Genomic DNA, 21,179 nt, shown 5'->3' on the forward strand with positions numbered 1-21,179 from the left:
AATAACACAGAAGACTGTGTGTGTGTGTGTGTGTGTGTGTGTGTGTGTGTGTGTGTGTGTGTGTGTGTGTGTGTGTGTGTGTGTGTGTGATTTTAACTTAGCAGGCTGTAGTGAGACAGAGCGTATGCATCTTGTTTGGGGGGTGAGGGTGGCAGAACACAAGGGCAGACCTCAGAACAAGGGACTGACAGTGATGCTAATAACCTTTATGTGCACACACACACACACACACACACACACACACACACACACACACACACACACACACACACACACGCACGAACACACACACACACACGCGCACGAACATACACACACACACGCGCACACGCACGCACAACTCGCTAGCATCAATATCAGTCCCATGTTCAGTGAGTAGGAACTGTTGCTGGTTTAGTGTTATTAAAATAAAAATAATGTGTTGTCACTCAACACCGGTAGCCAATCACAGCCAGCCAGAGTACAGGAAGAAAGCTCCATATATGGGGTTAGGGAGGCAGGGATTAGTGGGGTTAGATGAGGCTCCCTGGCAAATTATTGTACACATCAGCCAATCGGTGACCGAGGAGAACAAGGTCAGCTGGTTGCAAAACAAGAAATTAAAAAACAGCAGTCAACATGCACAAAGCATGCAAAAAAACAATCCACTGATACACACACGCACACATCAGGGCTGGTATCAACTTATGTAGAAACCATCTCAGCCATATTTGAATTCTGACAAGAAAAATCAATCAATTTGTGGAATTGATTGATCTGACAGTAAATTGCATCTAGCCCTAAAGCCTGGTTTACACGTAATTGTGTGGTGATGTCACACACCGAAAATAGCTGCTCTACAAGCTCCCAGGGCATTGCAGCGTCCCGCATTGTGGGCTTGCAGATCGTCTGTTTTCTGTGCGTGATACCCCTGCACAAACTGTGTAATAACTCAGGCTTGAAACTTCAAACACACATGTACGACTGCATGCACACGCAGAGCCTGAGAGTGCCGGAAGGCAAGCAGCCTTATATACACAGCCTAGTACAGAGGAAGCTGTAGTTCTGATTGCGGCCGGTAGGTGGCGCCGAAGTACAGAAGAAGATTGTTCTTTTTGGCCATCATGTGGTGCCAGTACCAACCTCCAACATTAAATTACTGTGCCTCACATAAATATTGTCCCCACGCACTCTCATTGGACTCTGTGAAAGGCAGACACAGACACAGCACAAAACAAAATGGAGAAAATAAATAAAAAATGAAACTAATAACTAGGGTAATGATGTAAATAAAATATAAATGAAATTGTAAATATCAACAAACATTGAAAATAGATAACTAAACAAAAACAAAAACAAAAAAAAATGCAATGGGATGGAAATATCTAAAACAAAAAAATAAATACATGGGATAAACATAATTAAGAATAACATGAAACAAAATAAATTGAAGCAGGTGTGGGTGATGAGGCTCAAACTTCCAGCTGTGACGGAGTGGAAGATGAGTCCAAAAACTACACACAAATGAACTAAATACTCCTCATCATGGGGAGTTCAAGTGCGTTAGTGCTTTGTACCCATGTTCATACACACACACACACACACACACACAAACAAACACACACATCAAACCATCAAAATACACAAACAAACACATCCACATGCCTTCAGTGAAACACCCAAAGGACCACAAAACCAAAATGAACCCAAAGACAGCAGCAGAGCACAGGCCGAAGCTGATCAACTGAAAACGGTGAGTGTGGGTGAAATTGCCCTTTGATGTTCTACTGTAGAGCCCCAAGGCCTTTAACATGACCAATGAAATGTACAAATTAAAAGTGAGGTCACTGATATTCTGATTGAAAGACTGAGTTTAAATATGACTGCACAGGGGAAAAAAATACTCATTGTTCATTTAACTCTGAGAGTGTACATTGCATTTGTACACTCGCAGAGTTACAAACATATGAATGGTTTTACTGTGTGGTGATATGTTTTAGAAAAAAGTAAAAGTTTAGTATCGTTTATGATTTCCTAAGAGCCAAGGGCAACCTCACCCTACTGAAACCAAACCCAGCGAGTGACAACCGAACCAACCAACCAACCAACCGCAACTCAAAATGACTGACAGACCAATACACCATCAAATAACCAATAGGAGTGTGTTATTAACCTGAGAGAGGGCGGGCTCTGTGAGTCCATATGACTGTCGGCATGAAATCGGGGAGAGAGACACAAATCACACTTTACTCCCTACGCTGACCGCAATGCGTGGAAACGCACCACAGAACGCACGTGTGCATCGGAATTCTAATCAAGTAGTTTTTTTTTTGCTTCCTCAAGCTGAATTTCTGAATCCAAATAGGTACCCCATTTACCAGACATTTTGCTTGGAAAACTGCAAGAGAAAACCATAGCTAACATATGAACCTGTGCAAGAATAATAACCCACCTTTGGAAGAATATTAGATCACAAATAAGAAATTGAGTGGTAGAGTTGCAATTAATTGAGTATCTTTATTTTTTAACTTTTGAGGATATTTACTCCCAACCCATACAAATGGGTCCGTGACCCCCCAAAAAATGGGTCTCGACCCATTGTTTGGGAAACACTAATCCACCTTTCAGCTACATGAGAACTCCTCCCGTTTCTTTCTCGCGAGAGTTTGAAAAGCATGCTGGGTAAAAAAACGAGACAGAGGCCCCACACAGACCTGACTCAGTGTGGCTTCGGCATCGCCAAGGCTCAACTCCTCCTCCTCCACCACCTGCGAGGCCGTGGTCACGGCGATAATGGTCGTGACAATATGGGGGGTTGAGGCGGGGAGAAAGAAAAAGGTGAAATGGATCATGGGAAATGTAGTTATTTCCCTCCCCGCCCCCGCAGCGGACTCAGCGGCAGGGAACGGAGCCGTTGAGCGACGTGACCGCTGCGCCCTTCCCGCCAAGAGGAATGAAGCGTGATGGGACACTGACAGATGATGGTCAGTAATGGCAGAGAACAGGAGGCATTTAATACTCCGTTATTATTCACAGTCTGTCATGGTGCGACAACTTCTCATACCCCAGAGCTCGACACCAAGTCCACTAGCCCCTTCCCAACAACACACAGTTAGGTCTTTTTACTTTAACAAGTTCATATCTTCTAAGTATTATTTTCAACCTGAGTGAGTGTTTTTGGAGGGAGGCACAAAAAGTCTTAACGTGTTTTGTTATTTTTTAAAGTACTTCTAGTCAAAGCAAACGATTACCTTTAGAGATATGACTTTCCCACAATGTCATTTCCTAACATGAACCAGTTTGAACGGGTTGGGGGGATTGAGAGTCGGGCGGGGGCAGCCTAAAATTAGGGGACGCAGGGGGGGGGATAAGTGTAACACTGTTTCTCTACCGTGATAAACCTGAACCTAGTAGGCATCCATCTATTTTACATGTCATGTTTTCTATTCTAGAACTAAGCATTCAGCATAACAAGCATTCTATCGATGACAAAGGCAAAACAAAGTGCATTGAGAGGCAGTTTGGACATAAATGGTTGATTGTAGCGACAGCACCAATCGCCTGGTATTTGGTGAATAAAAACTGTTGATCCTATCAAGTCCCTAAGCCCTACACATCTTTTTTTCAAACATAACACTAACAACAAAAACAATATGTACCTTTACTAGCTATGTTAGCAGCGTGTCTCCTTAGAGTCCATAGAGAGTCACATACATGCCTTATACCAGCAAGGCAGTTGTGACTGATTAATTGCCTCGTTTGGATAAAGAATATTGCCGCTGTCGGGTGGAAACCTTCTATGTCCAAAACCGTCACTTTTTCCAATGTAGTTCTTATTTAGTCACAAGCTCTTTTAAAGACTTTTCATTGGTTCAATATTTACAAAACCCACGGACATATATTTGGGGCACATCATTACAGGTGAAAGAAAGGTTTCAAGAATTTTCAAAATCTTTTAAAAATAGCACATCTACAAGCTCACAACGCCCTATAAAATAGGGCATTCATTTATGAAACGATGTATAAAGCTGAAACATGGAGTTATATAAGGGTTTCTTCCGGACCGCGACGATATCCGATATCATCGTCTTCCTGAAAACATGTGGAGATTTATTCACAGCAATGACGTTAAATTATCTTCCTATTTCTTGACGTCCCAGTGGAAATGCCACAGCTCATTTTATTGTTTTCTTTTGATCACACTTAATAGTTTTATAAAGGACAGACTTTCACACGTTCCCTATGAGATACCACATCTTGCCTTTTTAAGAAAGCGCTATTCTACACTGTTCCGGAGCATTTTACTCCACCTAACCTATGTAACTTTTCTTTTTTATATCATAGAACTCACATGAAATATTTCTCCTTCCCACAATCGTCATCTGGATTTATAAATTCTAGGTCCAACTACTAGCAGCGCTATAGTGATCTTTACGGTTATTGTCAAATATTGCATTACATACATATATAGTCTCTCTCTATATATATATATATATATTTGTAAATTAGATCTATATTTCCTCTTTGTCAATAAGTCTATACCATTCTCTCTTTCCCTCCTGTAGATTTTTTAAAGTCCATTTAAGATGAATTATCTATTCAATAGTCTATCTTCTCTATATACAAAGACTACAGTGGGAATCATGGGAAGCAGGGATGGTACAAGAAAGGAAAGGGGAATCGTGAGGGAAGGAATGCAGAAAAATAGGAAGTGCACGCAAACACAAATAAACAGTTGTAAGAGGGTTGGGTAGGGGGACAAGGTGTGTGTGTGTGTGTGTGTGTGTGTGTGTGTGTGTGCGCGTGCGTGCGTGCACGTGTCTATGCAGCAGGATCGCACATCTCTAGCGTCCAGGCGACACCCGCGTGACTGTAGTGCCTCTGGATCGGAGGCGTGTGCGCGGGCGTGAGCGGAGACGCCTGATCGCTAACGCCGAGGCTTAACCGGGGCACCTGGCCGCCGCTCAGCCTGGCGGACGCCGGCGGCGGCGCCCGGCGCTTGGTGGCCGACAGGCTCTCCACGAAGCAGAGGGTCAGGCCGAGGGGCGTGGCTAAAATCAGCGCCAGGGCCACGGACTGGCTGGCGGTCAGCATGACGGCCAATAGGAAGAGGACTAGGAGGCAGGGCAGGAGCAAAGGGGAGGGGCTGGTCAGGTAGCGGTGCGCGGAGGGGAAGAGGCGTAAGAGAGCGAGCGAGGGGGTGGAGAGGTGGCGGAGCAAAGGGGAGGAGGAGGAGGAGGAGGAGGAGGGGAGAGAAGGGAAACAAGAGACGGAGACCAGAGAATGGAGAAACGGCAAATGTGGAAGCGCTGGTCGAGCGGGAACCAAACTGATGAACTTTGAGGCCAAATAGGTAAAAAACACCTTCAGACTAAACCGTTTTACAGTCGAACTAGGCAAATTATTTATTTGGGGCAATAATTTGGGAACATTGGAAAACGTGCGTTCATTTAAAGTTGACATTTTAAACGTGGGCGCTAGCTTAGCGACCAACTTTGGGATGGTGAATGCAAAGAGGCTCGTTTTATTTAGAACCTGTGAAACTACGTTAGTGGGCCGCCACACGCTGCCCTTCCTGCCCACCAGGCACAGGAAACACAGCACGACGGACACATATTTAACCACGCCCCTCAGCGGGAGGAACCAGCTCCGCCCGCCCGAAGCGCCGGCTGTCGCTAAAGCTACGCCGTCGCAATTCAGCTCCTCCCCATGCAGGGGCGAAGCGGGGGCATCGAGCGCGTCGTGGGAGCGGTCCGAGGTCGGGGGAGCGTCGTGCTGGGGGGAATCCGAGAGACGCGCGTTCGAGTTCGAGGCGTCGGAGGCGAGGAGGGCGGCCCACGAGGCGTGCGGGGCGTCGCCGCCGACACCGTCGTCGAGGGCGTCCTCGTCCTCCGAGATGTCCGACAGGCCGCGGTCGAGCTCCGAGATGGAGTCGAGGGAGGGGGGGATGGACGAGAGCGAGGAGGAGGACGAGAAGGAGAGAGGGAACATGAAGATGGACTGCTGGAGGAGGGGAGGAGCACGGCGACAGAAAGTGAAAGAGTGAAAACAGACGAGTGAAGCAGTGAAACGATTCAAAGAGCGATCCACGTCGGAAAAATGTATAAATGTGCACGTGCGTTCATTCGTAATCGTTTCATTTTGGTGAAATCGTGAGGAAAACGACAACAAAAATAAGTGTGGGAGGAAGGGAGTGACAGACGGGATATAAAGTGAAAGAGTGCGAGGAAGGAAACGAGAGAAAGAGAGAGAGAGAGAGGGAGAGAGTCACAACATTAGTCAGTGGAAGGAAGAGCACAACAGCACGACACCACAGGTTACACTGAACTGAACGGCAGGGTGCACCATACATCGGAGAGTGTACAAAGGTAACCAGAGAGACCCCTAAGTGTGTGTGACTCCAAGAATGTGCAAATGGAACCAGATGGACACTAAAAAGGTGCCGTGTCCACAGAGAACGCCATTTTGTGCTGAGGAGCGCCGTGGCTATCATGCCCATAGCACTTACATGCAGCGTTTATTTAACCCATTCAGACCTGAGGCCGATTTAAAAAATGCCTTCTAAATCCTGACCTAAGTTTTCTGAAAAACTTCAAATATTAATTGAAAAATTACAAAAAATACATGTTGCTATATACTGAACACTGTAGCAACAAGAACCCCAAAAGGGATTCCCGGGTTGAAAGGTACAGTTACGTAATGGGGTTCTAGGTCTAAATGGGTTCGCTCAAACCCATCAACCATTGTTGGTGCTCAAATGTCTTGATCTATGTAATTAGCACAAATAGGTTAGTTGAAACAACGGTAAACAATGGCTTCTCGTGGTTGTGATAATGATTCGACGTCGAGTCGTAAATTGTCAGTTGTCAGACACAGCCAGGAGGGTCAAAAGAGCAGCGCTCCTCTCCAAAAGTTGAACCGTCTCCAGCTTATAGCGCCCGGGGCGCTGCGCCAAGAAACGCTGATCATCGGGGGCGCTGAAGCGCTAATGCTCGGGTGCAGGCATGGGAAGTGGAGCGCATCAGTGTGTCTTTATCATAGCCCTGGTTCAGAGCGTTAGTGAGTTCCCTCTAACGCCCTGGAAGACCCCTCGCTCTGCGCATGTACAAGGAATTCCACTGCCCTGCCAGCGCTCAAGAGTAGTGAAAATAAACTAAACCATTTCGCTACTCACCGAAGCAAAGGCTGTTTTGTGTTGTTGAAAGTCTATTCTCTGAATGCGCGGGCCTCTCAGCACCCCACCTACTCTGTAAAATACACTTTTTGGGCAGAAAATAAAATATGTCAGCGAGACGGAAATTATTTTTATTACTCCACAGTGCCCTCTACAGATCTGGAGGATTTGCTTACCATCAACCAAAATCTGTAGAGGGCACTGTGGAGTAATAAAAATAATTTCCGTCTCGCTGACATATTTTATTTTCTGCCCAAAAAGTGTATTTTACAGAGTAGGTGGGGTGCTGAGAGGCCCGCGCATTCAGAGAATAGACTTTCAACAACACAAAACAGCCTTTGCTTCGGTGAGTAGCGAAATGGTTTAGTTTATTTTCACTACTCTTGAGCGCTGGCAGGGCAGTGGAATTCCTTGTACATGCGCAGAGCGAGGGGTCTTCCAGGGCGTTAGAGGGAACTCACTAACGCTCTGAACCAGGGCTATCTTTATCATAGAAGCTGCCTGCTCAAAAGGCGTTCTCAGTGAGTGGACACGGCCTCCTCTTGGGTTAATTCGGTTCCATTTGTACCCTTCTCAGAGCTAAATGAACACTCAGGAGTTCACAGTGAAGGTAGAGAGAGCGTGCCACTGTTGGAAGAAGAGGAAGCAGAGGAGGTTCAAAGTCCACGGTGCTCGGAGGAGGTGAGGGAGGTGAGAACAGGAGTGAGGGAGTGAAAATAGGGAGGTCAAACAGGAGGACAGGAGGTATAGAGAGGCAAGTGGCCGACAGTGGTAGAAGAAGTACTCAGATGTTTTGTTTAAAGGTTCTATGACATTCATTTTCACTTTTTCTATTTTCAATGTTTTATTTGGGGTTTTATGACCTCAATTACACCCAAAAAAACTGAACTTGAAACATTCAGTGGATTTTCTGTGGTCTGGGGTTTTCTGAATAATTAGGCTGAAAAGTAATCTGAGCTTGGCCCTTTGACAGTGAGGTCACTGTCGAATAATCCCGCCCACTCTCCTCCTCGCCCCTCCCCTCCCCTATCCTTTCCTTTGGGGGGGGCGGAGCAGAGGCGATGATTGACAGGCAAAATCCCTCACCAGCGACACCCGCAGGCAAAGATTTCTTTTTTCATTGCAGTTGAAAAGGCTTTAGAAATGTGAGAGAAAAACACCTGCCATTGATCACTGGAATGGAATTTTCACTTAAAACTTTTTGTACACTTTTGAAGGACCAGGACAAAGACTTTGAATGTGGTGTAAAAGTGAATGTCATTAAACCTTTAAGGAACAAAAATATAACATTCTCAGCCACTAGATGGCGCACTTTTGCAACGCCTCTGCGGCATGAGGCTTGCCATTTCCCTGCATTTGTTTTGATAATCCGAATCTGTAAAATTCTGAATCTGTTAAGTAACTAAAGACGTCAACGAAATATAGCGGAGAATGGTAATACTCAAGTAAAGTACAAATAACCTCAAACCTTTACTCAAGTACAGTAATTGAGTACACAAAGTACTGTAAATTGAGTAAATGCAGTTAAGTTACTTCCCATCACCACTGGCGGTCGCTCAGTAATTTGTCAATATTCCTTCAGCTGGTGCAGCTGACAGTGGTTTATCTGTGGACAGGGTCACAACAGAGCAGACCACAGGATATGGGGTTATATAACACTGTAACGACTAAATCCTGGGTCTTAACCCGGTTGGACCACGCAGCCAGTCACACGCAAAAGGGTCACTTCGTCCTCGCAAATACCACTCAATGACGGGCAGGACTGTCTGGCTAACCCTTATGAAACCACTCTACAGGGTCCCCACACATTTTTAGCAATGAATTTCCAAAACTTTTCCAAAACTTTTCCAGAATATTTAGCCCAATTTCCAGGCCTATATAACAATCATTCAGCGCAATAATGTGTCTCTTACTCCTATGTACAATGCCCAAAGATAGGCAGTGTAGCAAAAATATAATATAGAATGGTACAATTCCATTCAAATTTTAGTGCAAAATTAGGGCATAGCTCACTGGAATACAAGACTCATTATATGGCATCCGTATGACTTATTTTTTTAAAATAATATTGCCTTGCATTTGCCCCATTTATGAATTTAAAAGTAATGAAGGATGCAAGGATGTTTTAAATTACACTTTTGTTGTAGGTTTTCCTATGTTTTTCCTATTAAGTTTTCAACAAGAGGATACTGTCAGACACGAGGAGGGATGAACATAATTATGTAAAACAAATCAAGAGTGGTAAACTTAAAGTGACATTTATTTTAGGAACAGTACAGTATCCGGCTAAGATTTGTGGCATAACTTGAAGCCAGCTCTATTCGGGTCCTCTTCTCGCTTTACCGAGTCTTTAAACTTTTAATTTGTATTAAACAAACATTTCCCTGGCATTGTGATCATACTACTAGTTCAACCGATATATTTTAACTGCGTTCGTTTACGCTTCACCGACTATTCACATGTTGCTCGCAATTGTTTGTTGGGACAGCAAACACACAACCTGCACAAGTTGCCAGGTTGGTGTCACGTGACAAACGAACAGCTCTACAAGGTAACTACTCATCACGCTGCAGCACGTTGTGAGCTTGTAGCTCTGTTCTTTTTATCACGTGACACCAACATGGCACCCTATGCAGTGCAACCTAACAATTGAGACATACATTAGGCTGCCATCACACAGCCCGTTCGGCGAAAAACTACTTATGTTACATATTTCGTGTAATGTTATACATGTTTATGAAAATGTTTTGTGTTAACAAAATCAATAGCCAAAAACAACGCATAGCCAAATATTTTTCCAGGACCCTTGATAAATTCCAGGACCTTTGATCAATTCCAAACCTTTTCCAGTACTGGATTTTTAATTTTTTTATTTCAAAATATTTCCAGGAATTTCATGACCGTGGGGACCCTGACTCTAGAAGTAGATATTCCTTTCCATGCTATGCTATGTCTGTTAGCCGTGTCCTTACGAAAGCCTCTTGCAGACAGCTACAGCTAGCGCTGGTGAGATGTGGCTCAAATGTCACTCTGTGAACTTAATAGTAACAATGGTCCTCTTCAGCCACAATTAATTGTCAAAGAAACCATCGAGACTGTTGCACGCATGCACACACGCAGAGGCAGACACAAACACATCAGTGCAGTCCACCTACTAGAGACAAAATATGGTCACTTTAGGCGTCTATGAGACCTGTGGAAAATAGACATGGTTAAACAGAGAGGATATATCCATCTTCTCGGCTCTTCTATTCCTTGTCTGTGGACGTCGGATTAGGACACCGTCCCGGGACCGAGGCCCCATAAAGTTTATTATTTGAATAGATTTCAGGGTTATAATAATAAACACAGTTTAATATAACTGGTTATATACTTTATCCATTCAGACGCACACAAACACACGCACTCCTTTTTCACAAGCATAGACAGTAAAAGTCTGTTAATTTATCCATTTGTAACTCAGAGTCTACAAATGTAATCAAATGGACCCTTACGGGTTCATTTGATTACTGTAGACTCTCAGTTACATTAACACAGGATTTTACTGTGATTTCACCAGAACGTTGTAAAAAAGGTCTCCTTTCATGCTCTGTCAGAACATCCATCCACTCACCTTAGAGTCAGAAGGAAGCTCCAGGTTAGGGTCGTGTCCATTCTCTGCCCCTGAGGTTGGGCTCAAGTCCCTGCCAGCTTCAGTTATGCTAATCGCTGGAGCTAGTGACAAGAGAGAGACATACACACACACACAATTAAAACGTTGCATTTGCATGTGTATTATCTGCTCATGAGGAGGTGGATTAATCTCAGTAGACATGGCACTAGTTAAAAGAAAAGGCACAATACTTTTGTTTCATAACAGCTGATAATCAAAAATGTGTAAGGGTGTCAGTAGCTTTTGTATTGTCTTAACAATAGTGCACTTGACCTGAGCCGGTGCACTTGTCCTGTACCTAGCCTTAACCAGCCAACCCTCAATCATTAGGCTCTTAAAAAAACTAGTACTTCTACTACTACTGTAGTTAGATGATGTGCTATGTATGTAATCATATTTATGTCTTCAATGTGTGCTAAAAGCATCACAATTGTCAGTAGGTCTCATTAATAGTAAATATTTGTCATTTTATGAGATTTTGTGAAGCATTATCAGTAATGTGGCTTGGTTTGTTCTACCATCATGAATCACGACACGAGGGTGAAAATCTCAACAGTAAATTGCAGTTAAAGGTGGTATAAGATGTATTTTCTGGTTAAAATAAGTGTTAAATAGCTCTGTATTCCCATAGCAATCCTTGCTATAAAGTGTTTGTTCAGTAACAGGGGTCTCCCAGTTTCTCTGGCGCTTTAGTAAACCAAAAATACATATTCAGGTCAGGATGCCAACTGTATCTCGCCAGGAGAGAAAACCCATTCAGGATAAATGAAAAAAAAAAGGTGTTGAAACAAAAACATGAGCAGACGAATGTGGAACAGCAACACTGACCTGAAAATGTGTTTTCTGTTTACTAAATAGCTGGTGAGAGGGGGAAACCCCTGTTACTGAACAAATGCTCTATAGCAATGATTATATCGGAATATAGAGATTTAACGTTTTAACCTAAATACATGAATTATACCCCATTTAACCACATGAACCCCAGCATCCCTATTTGGGCATGTCATAATAGGCAAAACATTTACCAAAACATTTACCAAAATTCAGCAAAAATGCACATTGCAACACGCTGTGAGATTGTAGATCTGCTATTTTCGCTAGGTGATCTACAGTAGGTGGCCAGTGACTTTGACCAGTTTCACTTTCAAAACCTTTGCATCATGCATGTCACACAAACAGAATGCGGCACACAACACCAATGGTTTTGATAATGTGGATTGTGGAAGTTAAATTGTGGAAAAATGTTATCAACAAATCGCTTCACATTCTGTTTGTGTGACATACTGTACATGATGGAAAGGTTTTGAAGGTGAAATCGGTCAAAGTCACTGGCCACCTACTGTACAACGATGTATATACAGTAGGGTTTATTTGGTAAAAGGGAAATGCAAAGTGGTTTATATAGGACACCAATGCAAAAATAGCTATTGACAGGATGTAGTGGCATATTCAGCCCAGCAGGGGTCAACGTTGCACTGCAATAAAACATGTGTTGCATGTTTTGTTTCAAGAAACTAAATCTGACATCACTGCAGGGCTCCCATGAGAGAATACATTTCTCTGGGAGAATTGGGCCTTTTCGAAAATGCTTCAGTGTTTCCTTCGTTTGCAATTCAACTTCATAAAATGTACAAATTTGCATTATGGAGAAGGAAAAAAAAGTCTCACTTACATTGTGGCAACTCCGCTATTGTTTCTATGCTATTATTTCAGTTCTTAAACAATGCTGCATAGGCTGTCCCTACATCTAGGGGCTACACCTCTTCTCACTCTCACTTTCTGTCTATATCTCTGTGACAGGAAACATGTGCTGCAATGCTATTTCCTGTATCTGTTCATGACCCCATGCCTCTATCTCACACACACACACACACAAGGTCGTATCATGACCGGTCCACACATACTCTATGGATATTTTTCCACTCCGTTTGAAAAAAAAAAGAAAGCTTTGTTTTGCTAAATATCTCCATACATACAAAAAACACTGTACATTGTGATCATGCATAGTGACTTGAGCTTATATTCCTTGGGCGTTAGTGATGTAAAAAAAAAGAATCAATCAATCACAGAAAAACAAGCTATATGTGTGACCCAGAAAGCAAAATGTGACCGTTATGCGAGGATAGATATAGAGCAGTGGTTTTCAACCTTTTTTTCGTGTCAAGGACCCCCAAATTGACACATATTAGCCCACGGACCCCCATTTGAAAAGCTATGCCAGGGACCATTTAACACTGTACCATCATCATGAGTGTTCACTTAACTCTGAGAGTGTACAAATGTAACCAAATGGACCCTAACGGGTCCATTTGGCTCCATTTGTACACTCTCAGAGTTACAGACACATAAGGGTCAATTTGGTTCCTATCTATTCATTTGGCTGGGGACCCCCTGGAACCTGGCCTCAAGGACCACTGGTGGTCCCCGGACCACTGGTTGAGAACCAACCAGATATAGATGATGAGGTGGAGTTGCAAACTTGTAATTAGACCTTAGCAGAGCTCACAAGCATAAACAACCCTGCAGTGTGTATCATCCGCCATTGTTATTGTAGCCGTTTCAGGTGCATGGTTATTACTAGGCCTGACCTCGACTAAGTCGACTAGTCGACTGGTTAGTCGCGGGGGGTCCGAGTCGACTGCGTGTCTCTTAGTCGAATCTAGTTTTTTGGCCAAGTCTACACCTGCAACCACACGTAACTTCCACTTTATTCTTCTTATTCCTCGTCTTTGTATTGGTATTGTTTGTGTTGGAGCGCCTCAGTGCGGCTGCAGAGTTCATGTGCAACCTCTTCCAGAGAGAGATAGAGACACTAGAAACTCTGCTGGAGAGACAAAACAAACTGTGTAGACTTGGCCCTTTGAAATAAAATTTATTTTGGCCCTTAAAAAAAAAAGGGCCGAAAAAAAACGACTATTGGCAATTAGTCGCCAATTAGATTCGACTAAACAAATCCTTAGTCGGGGACAGGCCTAGTTATTACACACAGAAACCATGGGCATAACTTCATTCTATATATATTGTCTCTGTCCAGGTGGAAAAACCTCATATGTCCAAAACTGTTACTTTTCAGGATTGAGAAAATAGCTAAAAGTTCAATTCAACCTGGGGTCCAACCTGGGGTCCCTAAACTATCTTTATAAAAAGGTCAAAAGTTGTCAACAACAAATAACTAATCTAATGCAGATTGGTATTGCAGCTTGGTATTCGTAATAATAATTGTATTTATAATGCACATTACATTTGAAACAAATCCCTGAGTGCTACAATCAGGGTAAAATACTGTATATAATAAAATATAATAGGGTATGGTGAAGAATATAAGTATATAGGGCTTAAGTGGTAAAGACTTTGCTATTTGTCTCATCTGTTTAAGAAAGTAGGTACAGTAGCTGATATATTGCACTTTTACCTTAGCGCTAGGTATACTCTTAGTTGCTTGTTTTAGAAGAGAATGCACTTAAGACTTCTGGTGATTAGTAGTTTCCTTGCCTAACTATGTTGAATGCACTTATTGTAATTCGTTTTGGATAAAAGCGTCTGCTAAATGACTATAATGTAATGTAATGTAATGTAAAGAAAAAAAATATTTTTTTGTGACAAAGCTGTTTGCGTGTGGATGAGAGGCTCAAACGTAGAGGAAAATGCTAATTTTGCATAAATATCCATATACATGTGTGGACACTAACCCTAACCCACTGTAAACAGTGCATTTGGGGAACAAACGGGACATGAAATGTGGATGCTGGCCGGATAGTCAGCCAGACTGACTGTCTCTCTCTTTTTCCATCCAACCATCCGTCCATTCGTCTCCATCCATCTCCAGCTGACACTCTTTCTTTTCGAGTCCACCCATCCCTCCCTTAATCTATTTATCCATTAACGCTTTTCCTGTGGCTGGTGTGTGGCTGGTGTGTGTGTGTGTGTGTGTGTGTGTGTGTGTGTGTGTGTGTGTGTGTGTGTGTGTGTGTGTGTGCGTGTGCGAGCGCGCTACCTCCATCCAGGCTGCGGCTGATTCGTTTGGAGGAGGTGCGTTCGAAGTTGGGCGCTGGCCGGTCGATGAGGGAGCTGGCGACGCGCGTCTGTGTCTGGGTGCGACCGCTGTAGCGGAACTTGGAACCCAGCGTCAGGAACCGGGCCTTGGTGGGAGGTTCTGGTGTGTTTAACCTGACAGGACAAAGCACAGAAGAGAAAAACAGAGGAGGAGGGAGGGAGGGAGGGGGAGAGGGGGAGAGAGAGCGATGGAGAGAGATAAAACCAAATTTGCAGGTGCAAGAGAGAGGTGTGTGTGTGTGTGTGTGTGTGTGTGTGTGTGTGTGTGTGTGTGTGTGTGTGTGTGTGTGTGCGTGCGCACGTGCATGTGGCGTGTGCGTGTATGTCTTTCTACAGGATATTAAAGTGCATTCCTCCCTTGAACGTGTACACACACACACACACACACACACACACACTCTGGACTGGAGCAATGTGCACAGAATGGCACACACACATACACACACACACACACAAACACGGTGTCACTCCTTTCATGTGTGGGTGGGGCCGTGTTAACAGTTTGCGTTCCCTCAGGCATCAGCCACTCAAACAAACAACAATACTATCTCTCTCTTCTCTCACTGCCTCGCCAGAGACACCGCCTCCCTGGGAGACTCACTGAGCCAATCACACGGCTCGTTTCAGCCAAAGGACTGACGGTGTGTCGTAGTGTGTGTGTGTGTGTGTGTGTGTGTGTGTGTGTGTGTGTGTGTTTCTGGCTTGTACCTGAAGAAGCTGTGGTTCTCCACACACACTTTCCACAGCCTTTTCGCAGATCGATGGTTCGGGAGTTTGAATCCCACGGTGCTTTCAAACTGCTCCGCCTTGGAAAGAAACACGAGTATTAAGTCACTTAACTGTGATCATTTCAAAACAATTTACAATTTAGGCATTTAGCCAACGCTCTTATCCACAGTGAGAGAAAGTGTAGTGCCTCAGTAAACTAGGATCACAGGTAAACCAAGAACCTAGCATCAGTCTAAACCAGGGGTTTAAACAGGGTCTCTAAACAGGGGGTCCGGGACCCCTAGGGGGTCCTCAGAGTTACTACGGGGGGTCCGCCAAATCTAAGTGTGATTTTTACATTAACCACTTCAACCCAGCATCCCTATTCTGAGGAGAACTTTTTCCAAAAATAGCAGATCTACAATCTCACAACGATAGATCGGCTATTTTAGGCAAAGAGGATTGGTGTTGGTCTATGAAATCTATGAAATCTATGAAATCTATGAAAATAACATTTGATACAGTATGTTTGTAGTGGGGTGTCCGTGCTACATCTCTCTTTCAGCTAGGGGGTCCTTGGGCTGAAAAACATTGAAGACCCCCTGGTCTAAACATCCAAAAATAATATGTACAGTGAAACTATAGGATACGTAACGATGAACCTAGCATCTATCTAAATAACATGCTATCTCAATTACATTTAACAATCCATTAACCACTTGAACCATGTTCTGGGCATTTGGACGAAAATAGCAGATGTACAAGCTCACTGTGGGGCGTGTGTGGCGACGCATTGTGAGCTTGTAGAGCGGCTATTTTTGGCGAAAAAACATTGGTGTAGAGGGAGAAAGAAAGAAAAAGTCAAGGCTAGACCCTTGGGGGACCCCGGCGAACTAAGTACATGGGATTTAAGTGGTTAAGACATTAACACATTGACTGCCAGAATTATTTCATATTTTTTTAGCCAGTGCCAGAGTTTTTCATTGGAAAAAAAAAAGTACTCAGGAGCCGAAATACAGCATTTTTAAGTTTTAAGTTAACAAGGAAGTGGATAGGAGTCTAGATCTTCAACTAATCATATCTCCTTGGTCTTTGGGTGAAATTGAAAAAAAAATAACTAACTTTTTTTTCACTTCACGTAGATCTACGCGATTGGCACGTGGCGGCTTTTAAGCGGTTCGCGTAGATCTACGTGATTGGCAGTCAATGTGTTAAGAGTGATGACATTAAGTACTATGTTGCATTCAAGCGTAAGAGCTTCTGTGTGGAAGTGGACTTGTGTGCTACTGTGTGCACACACAAATACACACAAACATACAGTACCTCGCCAGGTCGTATCTTGATGTAGAAGTTGTTCCTCTTGTAAGAGATCTTGAGTATTTTGGGCCAGGCGAAGCGATTGATCCTGAGTCTGTCTTTGTAGACCAAGAGACCGTTGGCGCACACACCAAGCATTATGTCCACCCCGTCAGAATCCTGAAAAACACGTGCACATACACACACACATACACACACACACACACACACACATACATACAGTGTTACTGGCTGATTCAAAACAACATTCCGAGCATATTTCTTGAAGCCAAACTCATGACATTATGTGAAGCTATGTGTGTGCTCATCAAAACAGAATCATATGACGCCTGTTTGATCTCTACAGTGTCAAGTTAATGCTTTTTGACTGCCATTCCATGCCTTAGATCAGGGGCTCTCAACCTGTGGGTCGGGACCCCCAGGGGGAGTCCCCACGTGATCTTTTGGGGGGTCCCCAGATGACAGTGAAATGACAATTTAAGGAGTTTTAAGACCTTTATAATAGATCAAGAAAAGAAAAAAAGACCATCGAAAGTAATCATCAAACTTTACTATAAAAGCTTGTGAAAGATTGGCCAAATTGTCAAATAATATAAGAAAGAGGCAAACATTTAGAAAATAGACGATCTACAAGCTCACAACGCCTTGCATTGAGCTTGTAGATTGGCTATTTTCACAATATTTATCTGTGGAACAGAGTCAAACTAAATGGAATGCCTCCACTCCTACAATTCCAAGAGCTTATCAGGGTGTGGGGGGGGGGGGTCCTCAGTTCAAATATGATTATTTGGGGGGGGTCGCGGCCTGAAAAGGTTGAGAACCACTGCCTTAGATTGGCCCGGCCGGTAAAATGGGTGTCATTTTGTGAAGACCTGTTCCTGTTCTCATTGGGCGCTCACACATCTCTCGGTCTAAAACAACCTCATGGCCAGCTACAGCCATTCATATTAATGGGGAATATGTTCCATTAAAATAATATGATGCCGTCTCATATAATTGGTCGTAGGGGCCGGATATTCACTTAGCCTGTTTTAGCTCAACGCAAACCCAATTAGCATAGACACACACACACATAACACTCTGAAAAACAAACACATAACATGTGACGGAAACAGAGACTCACACAAATGCAGACGCACGGAGCAACTAACAAGACACACACACACACACACACACACACACACACACACACACACACACACACACACACACACACACACACACACACACACACACACACACACACACACACACACACACACACACACACACACACACACACACACACACACACACACACACACACACACACACACACGGTAACTGTAACTCAGTTAGCTGACAGACTGACTCACTAACAAGGCTTTTAAGACCCAAGGCCCTCCGGTGGTAAAGAAAGACAAACAGTCTGAGCAAATGAGAAAAAAATAGATAGATAGATACTGGCAGAGAGAGAGAATTGATTACAGTTGGGAGCTAACTAGGGGAAAATCTTTTGGGCTAATGGACGACGCAACATGTCAATAACGGCTTTTACTGACACACGCACACACCCAATATTATACACGCACACACAGTCACACAGATGTTTTGTATTACTATATTTGTGAGGACATCAACATTTAGGACGGCATTGAAAATGGCTGAAAACAAAACAGGCACAAATATTTCAGATCTACAATATCAGCTATTTGTCTTTGTTTTACATCACCACAGAGCTAAGTACTGTATAAAGTAGGGAAAACGCTAATCCCGACCACTAAACCTAACCTCTAAATGACTCGTCTTTAACCTAACCTGAATATTTTCCTAATTGTAAGCCCAATTAAAAAAAAAAGAACATTTTGAACCATAAAACTATTTCTCTTGTGGAGGAACAGGACCATCCATTTGTCAAATTTTACTACAGCATGCTTAGAAGGACATTTGGCCCTCATAAGTATAGTAATAGCGCGCTTACACACACACACACATGCACACACGCGGCCTTAACATGCAGAAAGCCATCGATCCGCAATGCTTTTATCTGTGTGTTGTTACAGTGCAAGCAACCAGAGAAAGCATTTAGGCATTTAAAATGCGATCACATGAGGAGGAAGCGGCCATGTGTGTGTTTTCTATAGACCTTGGGTAGTCACGTGATCATTCCCAGACCCTTGAGGTTCTGTTAACCCATTTAAGACCGGGAAGGCATACCTTTTAGCTATAACCATTATTTTATACTTTGGGCTATTTTTTTTGAAAAATCTTGAACATTTGTGCAAATCTTTGAATAGATACATTCAGATCTTTGCTCGTGGGGGTCCAAGGAACAAAATATTTTACAAATGTTTGCTTTAAAAATATATATTCGACGATTTGCACACATTTTCACTATCTTCTCAAAAAATAGAAGAAATCTGAAATGACAAAGACACTTTCCCGGTTTTAGTGGGTTAAAGAGTTTTGTCTGTGAGAAATGCAACAGGGTGTTAGCAAGGTAGCTGGGTTTATATGGGTTCATGTGGTCAAGTAAGTGGTCTGATATTTGATGCAAACATTTTAGATTTTAAGCATTTTAACATAATTATTTTATACTTTGGCTATTCAAAAATCATGAACATTTGTGCAAATCTTTGAATAATACATTTTTTAAAGCGTTTTCTTTTACTCAAATCTTTGCCTCTGGAGGTTCTGGAACAAAATCTTTTGAGATGGGGCTTGGTGGCCGATGGGGGTCCTTGACACGAAAAGGTTTGAGCAACATGAGTTTTTCAGAAAACTGTTAGGATTTAGAAGACATTTTGTAGAATCGGGTCCTCAGGTCTTAACGGGCTAAATGAGACTGGTCCATCCATAGCTGACGAAGCGTGCGCCCCAACTGTGTGTAGAGAATTGGGACTGTCACTACTAGGCCTGACCTCGACTAAGTCGAATAGTCGACTGGTTAGTCGCGGGGGGTCCGAGTCGACTGCGTGTCTCTTAGTCTAATCTAGTCGGGCCAAAAATGTTTTAAATAGTTTTTTGGCCAAGTCTACAACAGCAACCACACATAACTTCCACTTTATTCTTCTTATTCCTCGTCTTTGAATTGGTATTGTTTGTGTTGGAGCGCCTCAGTGCAGCTGCAGAGTTCATGTGCATTGTGCAACCTCTTCCAGAGAGAGATAGAGACACTAGAAACTCTGCTGGAGACACAAAACAAACTGTGTAGACTTGGCCCTTTGAAATAAAATGTATTTTGGCCCAAAAAAAATTAAAATAAAAATTGCATTAGTCGACTGCCAGTCGACTATTGGCAATTAGTCGCCAATTAGATTCGACTAAACAAATCCTTAGTCGGGGACAGGCCTAGTCACTACACATCTGTGAGAAGATCCGTTCGCAGGCCATGAAAAAAATGCTACTAAACAACTTAGATTTAGTTAGTTAATGTACTTAGAGAAGTGAATAATCTGCATCAGGCCCTGCATGCCCATGGTCCATGCCTATGTGTAATTTTAGATCAAATGGCCAACTCACTAAAGGGGAAGAATGGATTCAAATGGATGAGGACCGAGTATTAACTGAGTGACAGAGTTCACAAATATTGAAAAATCATCTCGGTCAATCCCTGCCAACGGAATAACAGCTTCGTCACTCCCTGCATATGCCAATGATCAATGCACATGTGCAATATCAGATTGATTAGTCAACCCACTGAATTTTTCGATGAATTGAGTACAAAGGACCCCAATGGAAACAAGCCATAGGCTTTCTTGGGTTTAAAATCCTCTTAGCAGACCTTGTATTGAACTGTACTTTCCTGTGCTTCTTTTGCAAACTGCTAATAAAGTATTCAATAAATATTCAATCAATCAGAGAAATGAGGACAGAGTTTCCCCCCATTTTATGGAAGGATTATTGTAGGACAAACCAGCCTTGTGGTTATACTGTAGTGTCCCGCCCTGAGACTAGGAGGTCAGGGTTCGATTCCCCAGCCGGGTTCAGACCAAAGACTTGCTTGGCACTCGGCATCAAGGGTTAGATCGGGGGTAAGTCCCTCCAACATACTACCGAGAGAGAATTAGTTCCAATGTCTATTAAAACATGAATAACTACAACTAGCTTTATGATGAATTCTCAAATCACTTGTAGCTCTTGAGCCTCATGACCGATCAGCGCTATGAGCGCTGTGACTGTGAGCTTGTAGATCTGCTTTTTTAATTTTTACTCTTGAAAATTTGTACAAATCTTTGAATATATACATATACATATATATATATATGTTTTAATAATTTTATTTTTAACTCCAATATTTGCTTCTGGGGGGTCCCT

At 43.0% G+C, this 21,179-nt stretch overlaps 2 protein-coding genes across 5 annotated transcripts in view; one reads left to right on the plus strand and one right to left on the minus strand.

The window, feature by feature from the left end:
- LOC308103136 (uncharacterized protein) overlaps window positions 1-21,179 on the plus strand; it is a 294,821-nt gene that overhangs the window by 189,883 nt on the left and 83,759 nt on the right. The gene's annotated exons all lie outside the window — the stretch shown is intronic.
- epb41l2 (erythrocyte membrane protein band 4.1 like 2) overlaps window positions 1-21,179 on the minus strand; it is a 95,455-nt gene that overhangs the window by 14,269 nt on the left and 60,007 nt on the right. For 2 of the 4 annotated variants that reach the window (XM_080453145.1, XM_080453146.1), the window contains exons 11-14: window positions 16,890-17,042; window positions 15,567-15,664; window positions 14,800-14,972; window positions 10,767-10,867 (exon numbers count right to left, since the gene is read on the minus strand). In XM_080453145.1, the coding sequence (XP_080309271.1) occupies window positions 10,767-10,867; window positions 14,800-14,972; window positions 15,567-15,664; window positions 16,890-17,042 (525 nt within the window). Of the gene's footprint in view, window positions 1-1,122; window positions 1,183-2,152; window positions 2,186-2,693; window positions 2,742-10,763; window positions 10,868-14,799; window positions 14,973-15,566; window positions 15,665-16,889; window positions 17,043-21,179 lie in introns of all 4 variants that reach the window. The other 2 variants (XM_080453143.1, XM_080453144.1) reach the window with 2 other exon arrangements.

Source organism: Gymnoscopelus braueri, assembly GCF_963280865.1.
Source record: "Gymnoscopelus braueri genome assembly, chromosome: 16".
Classification (NCBI taxonomy): Eukaryota; Metazoa; Chordata; class Actinopteri; order Myctophiformes; family Myctophidae; genus Gymnoscopelus; species Gymnoscopelus braueri.